Source organism: Charadrius vociferus, unplaced genomic scaffold, assembly GCF_000708025.1.
Source record: "Charadrius vociferus isolate BGI_N301 unplaced genomic scaffold, ASM70802v2 scaffold422, whole genome shotgun sequence".
NCBI classification, from domain to species: Eukaryota; Metazoa; Chordata; class Aves; order Charadriiformes; family Charadriidae; genus Charadrius; species Charadrius vociferus.
Window position 1 is genome coordinate 542,799 of NW_009647080.1, and position 12,435 is coordinate 555,233.

The 12,435-nt window shown below is 41.1% G+C and overlaps 1 protein-coding gene across 1 annotated transcript; it reads left to right on the top strand.

Moving 5' to 3' along the window:
* The first annotated feature begins 260 nt into the window (after positions 1-260).
* RNF182 (ring finger protein 182) lies at positions 261-1,293 on the top strand. Its single transcript, XM_009895797.1, has one exon. It carries the CDS (start codon positions 261-263, stop codon positions 996-998), a length of 738 nt encoding a protein of 245 aa, XP_009894099.1. The 3' UTR covers positions 999-1,293.
* Positions 1,294-12,435: the final 11,142 nt, after the last annotated feature.

The window sequence follows — 12,435 nt, forward strand, 5'->3', positions numbered from 1 at the left end:
CATATTTCACCTGCTACAACTTTTTCTTTTCTTTCACAGAAATTCCACGTCGTCTTTTTCAGATGGGTGCCTGGCTCAGAGTAAAGGACATACAGTGCACAATCCCTAGCAGAAGCTGAAAATGGATGATACCTACTGATGCTTTTTGACAACATCATCTCCTCCTTTCCTGTTTGAGATGGGTGATATGATCATCAGGAAATAGTTCTAAAATAAGCCCAAGTGACCTCTTTGTCCAAATCTGAAAACCATTAGAAGAAATGACCAGTCAACTACCAGAGGAGTCTGTGGAGACCCAGAGCTCAGATGAGCTCGAGTGCAAGATCTGTTACAACCGCTATAACCTGCGACAGAGAAAACCAAAAGTGCTGGAGTGTTGTCACAGAGTATGTGCCAAATGCCTTTGCAAGATCATAGACTTTGGTGATTCGCCACAAGGAGTCATAGTATGTCCATTTTGCAGGTTTGAAACGTGCCTGCCAGATGATGAGGTTAGTAGTCTTCCTGATGACAACAACATCCTTCTGAATTTAGCTTGTGGGGGAAAGGGAAAGAAGTGCCTACCAGACAACCCAACAGAACTGTTGCTGACCCCAAAAAGGTTGGCATCTCTGGTTAGCCCTTCTCACACCTCTTCTAATTGCCTGGTTATAACAATCATGGAAGTACAAAGAGAAAGTCCCCAGACTCTGAACTCGACTCCCGTGGTGGAATTTTACAGGCCTACGAGTTTTGACTCTGTTGCAACTGTGTCCCACAACTGGACAGTGTGGAACTGCACATCTTTGCTCTTCCAGACCTCAATTCGGGTGCTAGTGTGGTTGCTAGGGTTGCTGTACTTTAGTTCTTTGCCTTTAGGGATTTATTTACTGGTATCTAAGAAAGTCACCCTTGGGGTTGTCTTTGTAAGCCTTGTTCCTTCGAGCCTTGTTATTCTCATGGTTTATGGCTTTTGCCAGTGTGTTTGCCATGAAGTTCTAGACTGCATGTCATCTTGATAACAAATACAGTAAAATAAGATGTATTGCCACATGTGTAGCATAGTTGATTTATCCTGTTTTTGTGTTCTTATTTATTCTTATTGTTGTCCATCCCACTAAATGGAAGCAGTGGCCCTAGTAATATGGTCCTTTTATTTCTATTTGGTTTCATTTTTTTTTTCCTCCTTTTTTTAAGCTAAATAATGGAAATAAAATTTACATGCTGATTTTAAAAGGCGAGGTTGTAGAAAGGGATTAAAGCAAAATTTCCAAACTGGTGCTGCCACTATTCACATGAGTAGCCTTTTGCTTTCTATTGGCTTTGTCATACGAGTCAAGGCTGCAGGATCCACCCTAGAAGAAATTAGTGTAGCAGGCACCTTCCGGGTCAAAGTACAGCATCTCTTCATCCAAAGCAGCTCATGCTTTGGACTATCTGGTTTTTATCATTTATAGCAAATGAAGTCCCTTTGTTAGTTAATTTTATAAGAGGACAAGCTACCATTGTTTTTTCCAGTTTTTGTCATAGCAAAAATATTTGTGGGAAGCCAGTGGTCACAGATTTTTTCCATTCTGCAACATGAGGAACCTTTTTTTTTCCCCCATGCTAAAAATATGTCTCCAAAACACTTTCCCCAAGCAGAAGCTTACTTTACTTTACTTGTCATATAGTTGCAACTCCCTCTGAGATACTCGTGCTGATGAGTACTTCCAGGGACCCAGCCACACATTTGCTCTTCTCTAGATGCACTTATTTCAGTGTGCATACACCTTAAACTTCCCTTCGAGGGTTCAGAGCTCTGGAGACTTCTCTAGCTATGTTCTGTTACACTTACCCTCCCTCCCAGCATTTCCACCACCATACCACATTTCCAATCCATTCGTCCTCCAAACAAATTTCCTGACCGACTTCTTGCCCACCTACTCTGTGGTAGCAACACTGGAAAATTTGGCTTATGTGACTTTAGCTATCAAAACAGATTTTTATTCCCAGCTATTAGGAAATGGACTGTCAACGACTAATACAAATTTCAGAATTTTTTTCAGAATTTTTTTTTTTTTTGCTTTCTGAGCTCCCAGAATGAGCATTGTAAGGATGGACTACAACTTTGGGAAGATTTCTGTTTAACACATAGTCCTTCAAAATGTTTAATACCCTGAACTCCCCCTGTCACCATCGTGAATTGATGGCACTCTAGATGTGGCAATTAGCATGTCTTGGTTAGTTGAGTTCAGAGGAATTACTGATGATTTACCATTCCACAAATAGAATCAGGCCCTGTAAGGCTTGATTGTATGTTGCATGGTTTAGGCTACTTTTTGAACTGGAAGAGCACAAAAATAAGAAATATTTAATGTTTATGTGTATAACTAGGTCTAGTCAACACCACAGCTGCAAACTCATTTTCCTGTGCATAGCAGGGTAAAAGGAGGAGTTGAGTAGTGTAAGCATAGTTTTTGGATCAGGCACAAGATTTATTAATTTTAAGCCAGTGTAAGAGGGAGAGGGGTTTGTTGCGTGAAGAGTGAATGCATGCTCTAACAACGTATGTGTAGAGCACACTGACTTTGGTAAGAATGAAAAATGCCAATGGGAAGAGGAGACCGTAAGTGGTTGTTGTGTCTATCAAGAGTTAAGATGGTCCAGTTTTTGTAGATGGCACAGACGGTATCTACAGTTTCATTCCTTTTGCAAAAACAGGGAAAATGTGGAAATGTAAAGGTCCTGCTTTTCTTGACACTTATTTTCTAATAATGCATATATGTGTGTGTGTGTGTACCTATAGACACATACGTGAGAAGAAAACTTCTAGAGAAATTATAGTTTTCAAGTGTATGGAGTTATGGAACTATGTACTGAGTGATTAAAGGAAATGTTTCAGACTTTTCTGTAATGACTTGATAACAACTATAACTAAAATATTTTCAGAATTCCTGGAAATTACTATTGCTAAGTAATTGTTTTTAATGTTTGTGGTAAAGCACATATAGTTAGAAGAGGTGTCATCTCCAGTCCTGGTATACTGCAAAGTTTGACTCATCTATGAATTAATAAATTTTAAGTATCCAACAATGATCACGTCAAAAAAGCGAGAAAAATAGCAACTTATGTGGTTTTATAGTACTTCATCATGGGAAAAGATGTATTTGTAGTGTTAGGAATTTCTATGTTTTAGGGTTTGTTCAATTTGTCTGAATATAGTGTCTTTAATAAAGGGCTGCCTAATAGAGGAAGTAGGTTTTGCAAATGTGTGACATATATATGTTACCTCTGCACAACATGTCTACAGTGCTACCTGTTATCTTCTCCTTCTGATTTTCGGTTGTTTAAGATTATCTTAGCTCCAGCACCAGGTATTTTGTACTCTGTTTTAAAACAAAGCCTAATCTTGGCAGGATTACAGTGGTATCAGTTACACATCACAGCACAAATAAATACACCCGTTATTATACTTCACTACTTTTAAGACTGCCACCCCGTTAAATTTATGCTGTTATTTTAGACTGTGCTGCAATACTAATCTGCTCAAAAATGTGAGCGTGCAAAAATATATTGATTGTATAGCTACTCTGCTGCTCAGCCACAGCACGTTATTACAGCTTTGGTCTCATAAAATTCCTATATGACTTATAACATGGCCGTTGAGAATTGCTAGGAGGTCTGAATCTCAATTATTTGTGGAAAAGATATTTGCTATGTGACTGAGACTAGAAGAACTTCAGATATTACTCTTTCATTATTTTTATTCTCCACCATCCTTAAGACTTAGAACTGAAAACTCTCGTGTTCTCTGACTCGCTGAAGTCAGTGTAAATGGGGCTAGAATCAAGTCCTACATACCTGCCTGCCTGCGTGTCTTTCCCTTTCTGGGACTTTTTTTCTCTCCTTGGAGAGTAATGGCTCCTGTTGTTGTAAAATTCTGCCTGCACGCCAAAGCAGTTCCCTTTCAGTAGGATTTTATTCCTGCTTTGCCCAGACATGTGACTCAACCGGATACGAAGTGTTGTAGATCCATTACTACACAATTAATTTAGTCCAAATGAGATTTTTTTTTTTTTTAATTCCTGCTTATCCTATGGATGCAGACTGTATCCTCACCGGCTGCTCATTTACAGTGTGATATAGTGGCATCCCCTGAGGGCTGGGGCAGGATGGTGCAGGAATAGTTGCTGGGCACGACATCAGGGAGGATGTGCTGAGCTGGACCGTCCTCACAGCGGGATCCAGTGAGGGATGAAACTCCGCAAGCATGGCCTGAGCCCAGAGCCTAATGGGCAATTAACAGAGTGGGTTTCGTGGAGAGCAGGGCCTGTGGGTTCATGGGTCCTCAGGCATGGGGGTGAGCTGGGGCTGCGAGGCTGTGCAACGCAGAAAGGGGTCTACGCCTGGGACAAAGGGGCTGTGTTTTAAATAAGGAGTTTGGGGTAGAGCTGCAAACAGAGTTTAATGTTTTTCATACTGACATACTGACCCTTTGGGGCTTTAAAGTTAATTTGGTAATTGGAAGTCATTTGATAATGCTGCTACAGTTGAGTATTTTTACTTTCCAAATGGCAAAGTATCGAACTTTATAATTTAAAGAGATCATTAGATTTGGGCATACTCCCTCTATTATGTTAACTATTTAAAGCTACAAAGCTGATGTCTTTGGTTTAGCTGCATTGTGAGCTTTGTCCTACTATATTGATTATATGCCTGCAAAACTGTATATGCTAATACAAAGCACTTAAAATAGGTGAACTCTTGTCCTGATAACACTATTGGCAAACTTCAGGGTTGGCAACATATTACAGTGCATCCAAGAATAGACGCTCTTTCCAATGGATTTTATTACCCAAAGATATAGATGAGTCCAGCAACACACAGCCAAATAGACAAGTACAGTATAGGAAAACACAGTTTTACAGCTAAATGGCTATACATGACTTCCAACAGAGGAAGGGGAACTGAGGAGGATCACAGGAAGGTAGATGATGTTGTGTTTGAGGGAGTTCCTTGCTATTAGGGTACAGAACCACCCACCCCACCCCCCAATTCTAACCATTTCACCATTTCCAGGGTTGGATTCAACTCATTTTGCTCCGTTATTTTTCTGCCCCCTCTGCTGGGACAGGGCAGCATGGACCTGTGTATGGACCTGTGGGTAAACAGCATTTTGAAATTAGACAACCTTTTCTTCTATCCTGAGTTTACAGCTCAGTCAAGCGAAACAAGATTATTGCTAAAAAGATGGCCAATTGCAGCCAGGATGTGCAAGTGAATGGGTTGCAGAGGGGAAACGGCAGCAGGTTGTTATAACAGTTTTGACGTCAAAGAAAGGAAAGCAATTGGCTACATCCTGCCTTGTCTTGGCTAGCTCAAAACTAGTGAAAGGCTGTCCAAGCCTCAGGACCACTGTGACTCGCCATACTCCCCCACGTTACCTCCGTGACTGTTCGCCTCAGTTGTGCATCTTGATTTCTTGGAAAGCAGTTGTACGTCACGATTTCATCTTTCTGTGTGGATGATGGTGGTGGTGAAAGCTCCACAGTGTTCCACTCTTAAACAGGCTTGTTTTAACTATCCCAAGGTTGCTCAGTTTGGTTCTTTTTTCTCCCGATTTCTTCATATTTTTACAAAAGCAAGATGGTGGGATTTATTTTAAATGGAGCAGTGCCTTCAAGATGAAGAAAAATACTGGGGGAAGAAGAAGAAGTGAGAATTTTGAAATCATTTTAACATATTCAAAGGGATGGAAAGAGACGGTTCTGAGAGTCTACTTATACTTTCATACTAGCAGATTAGATGTTATCTTTTGAGTGACATCAGTAAATATTTAGTGCTGGAGATTCCTCAGGGAGTTTGTAAGTCTGCCGGACATTAGGCACAAACCTCATACTCTATTGCTTTTCTATAAAGCACCATTCTGCCTTTTGCATCACCTCCCCTTGTCAAAGTTGAACCATCACAGTTTGTAAAGAGTTCTGGCACAGAGAATAAATCCCCAGTCTGGGGATGGTAAATCATCTTTTTAGAAACGTGTGTGGCAGTAGCAAAGCTTTCAATGCTAGACCTTAAACAAAGAGAAGTCATCTTGCAGTCAGAATTGCTAGCATAAATTTCATTTTAAATCAAGTTTCATTGTGTTGGGCAACACTATAACTAAAAATCCTTTTATTGTATTTCTGCCTCTTTCTTGTGTTATACAAATGTGGTTTGCATTTTAAGAAATGCATTAAATCATAGAAATCAGAGATGGGTAGAAAAAAGCCTGATAAGTCGTTTTATCCATTTCCTCTGCCCCTGTAGAGATGAATGCTTTGTCTAGTCTGGTTTTAAATATCTCAAGTGATGAAGCCTCCACCTCTTCCCATGAGGGACTTTTCAGCTGTTTAATAGGCATCTTTGTTAGGAAATATTTCCTTCATGCTGATCCCATTTTTTTTCTTTTGCATAATGTAATCCCTTTATTCTGTGCCCACTGTTTTAATTTTTATGAAATCTGGGAAATGTATCATATTTATCCGTTTCATACTGTAGCTGAATAATTCATAATCCTTGTTGTTCAAGCAATGCAAGAGATAAGCAACCAGTTGCTGAACAGCCAATACTTCACTGAGATAGTATGCCATGTACCAGTAGACATATTTCCTGGCAAGTCCTGGCTGACACTACTTTCTACATTAGGAAGTGGAAAATGTCAAGTGAAACTGAAGAAATACGTCTTCCCAAGCATGTGCGTGGCAATATTACTGAAATTTCAAGAGGTGCTGAGGCAAATAGCCTACTTCTTTAGATAGAGCTTTTCTTTCTAAAAGTTGATGATTTTATTAAAAGTATGCTTTTTAAAAAGCGTTTAAATATCCTGTTCATAAGCAAACCTTCATGTGAGAACCACACTATGTCAAAACTCTTAACTTGTTGAGAGACAAGGCTGGATTGATTGCCACTCACTGCAGAGCAGTTTTTGCTGACAGCTTAGCTCAGAAGAAAAATTTTCATCCAGTGTTAAGGAGAAGAGTTTGAAAAGATGCCTTTGCTACTTTGTCACTGGAATCAAATCTGTGCATGAAAAAGTGACTCATGTCTTGACAACAGAAACTGTGCGTTGCCAATTTAATTACAACATATTAGATAATCCTCTGCCTATCTCAAATGACAAGAAGCAGCAGTGTGACTGAGGAAACCCTAGGTGGACAGATGGACTTCTTATGGTTTTGCATTCAAAAGATACTTGCTTAAATAAGCAGTACTATGCTATAAGAGCACGCTGAGCCTGGGTCAGGTAGGCGGTCTGCTGGTTCAAAAAGGGTCTCTCTAACAGTGAGTGGTGGTGGATACATATAGAAAAATACCGGAACAGCCCACATGGACGATGAGCTTTCAATATACCTCTTCATTTTTGTCAATCTGCAGTTTGGAGACCTCTTGAGATGGAGGTTATGTCTGTATCTGTGGGTTTGATCCTTGCCTATGGATTTCTGTGAATTTCTTTAAATGTTGTTTTTAACCCATTTATAGTCTTGGCATCTATAAAATCCTGCAGCAGCGAGTTCCATAATTTAAGTATATACTTTGTGGAAAAGGTCTGCTTTGTCTTAAAAACTCCTAAGACAGTAGTTATGTGTCCCCTACTTTTTCTGATAGGAAAAGCAGTTCCGAGGTGTGATTGCACATTGTTTCCTCCACACCCTTCTGAACTTCATCTGTCTCTAGAAATATTAACGTCAAGATTTTATCCCTCGTACTTCTCCTTGGCTGCCTCTTTTCCAAGCTGAAGAACCTAGTCAGTTCGATCTCTTCTTAGATAGCAGCCCTTCCACGCTGGATGCCGTTCATTGCACTTTTCTGAACCTTTTCTACTGCCACTTCTTGTTTGCTTTGAGGTGGGGCAAAGCAATCAGAAATAGGTTCTAATTAGTGTTGTTTGTTAATAAGTGGCATGACCACATAATACATCTGTACTCCCATGGCCACTGAAATCACTCTGTCACTGATATAATTCCTGATGGCACATCTGAGGCGTTACACCTAACTATTGTTACTTTATATATCATGCATTATATGGAGGGCAAAAACATGTGCATTGATAAACTTGCTAACGTGTTTACCCCATGCATTTTAGTCTGTCTGTTTCAATAGCCCAGTTCACACGAGTGCAGGAGACGGTAGATTCCAGGAGAATATTTAATTTAATCTTACCATAGTCTGTATGGATTTTAGCCCTATTAAGCACATGGCCTGACATTGCTGGACTGAGCAGCTACTCCTCAGCAAGCGCTGTAAGATGCCTTTTCTCTCTGCCACAGTGCTGTGCCTACCTCACCCACTTGCTGCAGCCATCCCAAACTACATCCTTCATGTTGCCAGTTAGGGGTCTCTGCCTTCATCTCCCAGGGATGTAAGCAGGGGGCTTGGCAGCTTGCTGTCCTGGTCCCTGGGGAAGGCTCTTTGCAGCCTTCAGAGGACTTCTTCACATTGATGCTTTTTACATCGATGTTCTTTTTTCCCCTGCTTTTATTTAGAAAAACTGAGTGACTGTAAAAAAGCATTATTACTGCATTAAAACTAGATAGGGCTCATTTTCTCTCAGCAAACAATAAAATTCTGAGGCCAAAACTCAGGAATTTTGTGGCGCTTCCAGGGACGGCTGCAAATCCCTGATGACTTTTTTGTTTGTTGTGGTTATGGAACATGTTAAATAAAACCAGGTCAGTGAGGCTGTATAAACAATGCAGGTAGTTAATGTAACTTTGCAAGTAGGTTCCAAAGGTGTGGGAAAAAAAATGGGGTTTAAAAAAAAAAAAAAAGAAAGAAAAAAGAGGCTTAATCCCACAATATGACTTGGGTGGAGAGGGAAAACAGCTGGATGTAAATTGACAAAACAAGAGATTGTAGAAATAATGCACAAAGACAGGTAGAATGTGAAATGTGTGCACAAGCTCCAGTAAATTATCGACACATTGTAGTGTGTAATTCTTGATCCAACAAGCTGAAAAAAACCCAGAAGGTTTAAGCATATATTGCTTTACTTTATCCTTTGTCTTCTAAAATCCACTGGTTTTAAATTCCAGATCCGCTTGAGGCTTACCAAATGTAACGTGAGTTTTATGAAAGGAGTTTGACTGCTGTAACTTTGCCTTCTATAGTTGTCTTTTTTAGTTTTATGAAGAAAAGTCATAGTGTGGGGATATTTTATTGTTTTTATTTCAGGAGTAGAATGATGAAATACAATGTAATCTTGCAGACATGGAGACTATAACATAGTAGCAAATGGCAAAAGTATAACTATTCCTATCTGAAATAATGAAGTACTAATGTAAAAGCAATTGTTTCACTCAATAAAAATTTAATTTTTCAGTAAAGATTTGTCATGATAAGCATATTTCTTAATGCCTGGATTTCAAGGTCTTTCAGCTTTCATTTCTGTTATTCATCAGAACAGTTTGAAAAATAGACTGAAGGTGAGCATGTGATAGTATTTCACAGTATTTTAACCAAATAGGACAAAATATTTCTGTTTCCTGCATAAGAATGTAAAGTATTTTGTTGAAAGGAAGATGCCAAAAAGCTAAACAAAAGTTAGGCAGATTTCTAGATGATCATCAACCATGTATTTTTAAAACAAAATGACAACGTGTATGGAGCAAGTATTTCAGGTAGCAGCCAGAAGGTACTTCGAACCACATAATTTGCTTTGGAGTCCTGCATCTTCTGACCTTGCCCATTGACTGTTATGAAAAACACCGGTTTAATTCCTGGATTAGAGAAGGATGTTCTTGCTTGGAAACCCTTAGTACAGTCATCTCTAAAACCTGAGCCCACCACCGTTTGCTCCTTCTGAAGGCTGCAAGCTGCAGGTTGTCCCTCATGTTATTAGAGAGGTGGCAGTGGAACCTGGTGGCAGGGCACATGGGTGTGATCTGCACACACGTGTGCACAGGGAAATAATGCAGCTGCCCAGCAAATGCACGCTACCCCGGCATGAATTATTCCTTCTTTTATCAGGACTACAAGGAGCGAGTGCGTTGTGTAACTCTGCGGGCTTCAGGCACAACTGGACTGCACAGGTGCACAACTCAGAGTGTTGCGATATGTAATCTTGAAGTAGTGGGTAGAACAGGAAGATTTATTCCCATTAGCCAGTACATAGCCACTGGTGTAATTTGCATTTTGAATGGATGAGACTTTGGTATAGTGACAGTTAGATATAAAACTCATGCAGCAGCTTCTTTATTTTTTAAATTGCAAAACCTTACCTGCCACGCTTTGCTTCCTTTTTCTCTGTTAAACTGAGGGATGGCCCACAACTGGTGAGCTTTCTGATTTCCAGATCTCATGAGCCTCTAAGCTTGTAGATATTTGAACCCTGAGTTGCAGGCAAAACTGACTCTTAGCTGAGAGTAAACAATCCTTGGAAAAAGTTGGAGGTGTACTGTCTTTCCCTCATTCTAGTGTAGAAATATAAGCTCAAATTAAAATGTAGGCATTGTTTTTTTTCCACAGGAAATTCAAACATGGAGTTTCTTTTCAGCTTCATTTTTACCACGCCAGAATTTCAGATATTTTCCCTGGTTTTTCCTGACACAGCTCAATGCACAGGTTTATGAAATCAAGTGCAGTACGTAAGCAAATGAGAAAGAGCATGACCTCTGCTCATAAGTTCTTTGTTTCTTTGTTCAACTGTACTGATAAAAGCACCATAAAAAAAACTTTGGGAGAACATGCAGCTTTGTTGAGTATCCAAAGGGCTGAGCTTTTAGCACTCAGCCATCATTGCTGGAACCTCCAAAGAGGAAAATAAATGAAGCTTAGGCCCGAATTCTTGATACGTTAGAGCTGATACATTAGAGCTGATACATTAAAGCTAAAAGCCAGCTCTCCCCCTCCTCAAATACAGAAAATATGAGGAGCTGCTTATGCATCACAAAGGGATGTGAACCTGTTCCTCTTGCCATTGACACATTATTCAAAAGGCAAATTATTTGGTGGTTAGTTTTGCTAGAGGCATTGGCGTTTTGACCTGGGTCTGAGCCTCTGGCAGGAGCAGGGAAATGTCCCTCAGCATCACCTGGGTGTACGTCCCTATAGCAACCGGGTGGGGAGGACAGGGCAGGCTTCATCTCCCAGGCCTTGAATGATGACGACATCTAGAGATGCTTCTTGAAAGATGTTGCCTGCCAGCTGCACCTGCTTGTCTGAAATGTAAATAGTGTCTGTCTCCTTGACCAAGGAGATAGAGCTGAACCATTTGGTGCCAGACACCTCCGGGAAATCCTACAGAGCAGTCTGAGGTGGCTTCAAAGAGAGAACTGGGAGGAAGAGCCTTGTGGGTATCACGGGGTATGCTTTTTACCCAGCGGCAAGGGAGGAAGCCTTGTGTTCCCGTTTATGTGAAGAAGAATGGAGCATCACATTCCCAGCGTAGCAGAGCATGCATTTGCGTGGTATAAGCGGCTTGTGTTGCACGAAGCATTCTCCCCTGCTGCAGTGCCCTGGTCTGGGGCTGCAGCATGAACCCTCAGTCGCCAGGTTGGGCTCAATGAGAGCTTCTTCCTTCTCAGGCCATACTGCCTGCTGTGGCTTTATCCTCTTCTGCACTGCACCACTACTAAAGCAGTACGGCAGTTGCACTCGGGCACTGCCAGCCCCAGTGGCCACCTGTCTTCTTCCCCATGGACCACACACGCCAGGCACCGAGCAAGCAGCTCCTCCCGTCCCTCAGCTCTCCTTCCCCATCTTCCCCTGGCTCCCTCTGCTGCCCCGGCCTGCCTCACCACTGGATTTAAAGAAATGTTGCAGCCACATTCTGCTCCTTCCATTCGACTTCTTGTGTGGCTTTTATGTGTTTCCTTCTGTTCTGCACAAGGCACAACCCCCAAATCTCTAGACAAAATATAATACTTAGACCCGACTGACTAATTCAAACAGAATACTCAACACAATTAATTTAGACTTTGCCATTCCCTGCTTGCAGAGACCACTGTCACAGAGGTTGCTGTTTCCTTAAAATGATCTGTTGCTTGTTTGTTTCTTTAAATTGATGTATTTTTGAATATCATAGAATCATAGAATGGTTTAGGTTGGAAGGGACCTTGAAGATCATCAAGTTCCAATCCCCCTGTCATGGGCAGGGACACCTCTCACTAGACCAGGTTGCCCAAGGCTACATCCAGCCTGACCCTGAACACCTCCAGGGATGGGGCCTCAACACCCTCTCTGGGCAACCTGTTCCAGTGCCTCACCACCCTCAAAGTGAAAAATTTCTTCCTAATGTTTAATCTAAACCTGCCCTCTTCCAGTTTAAAGCCATTCCCCCTTGTCCTATCACTACATGCCCTAGTAAGAAGTCTTTCCTCAGCTCTCCTGTAGGCCCCCTTTAGGTACTGGAAGGCCGCAATAAGATCTCCCTGGAGCCTTCTCTTCTCCAGGCTGAACAGCCCCAACTCTCTCAGCCTCTCCTCATAGGAGAGG

Excerpts from the sequence above, each read along its gene's own strand:
- RNF182 (XM_009895797.1), top strand. The coding sequence starts at position 261 with ATGACCAGTCAACTACCAGAGGAGTCTGTGGAGACCCAGAGCTCAGAT.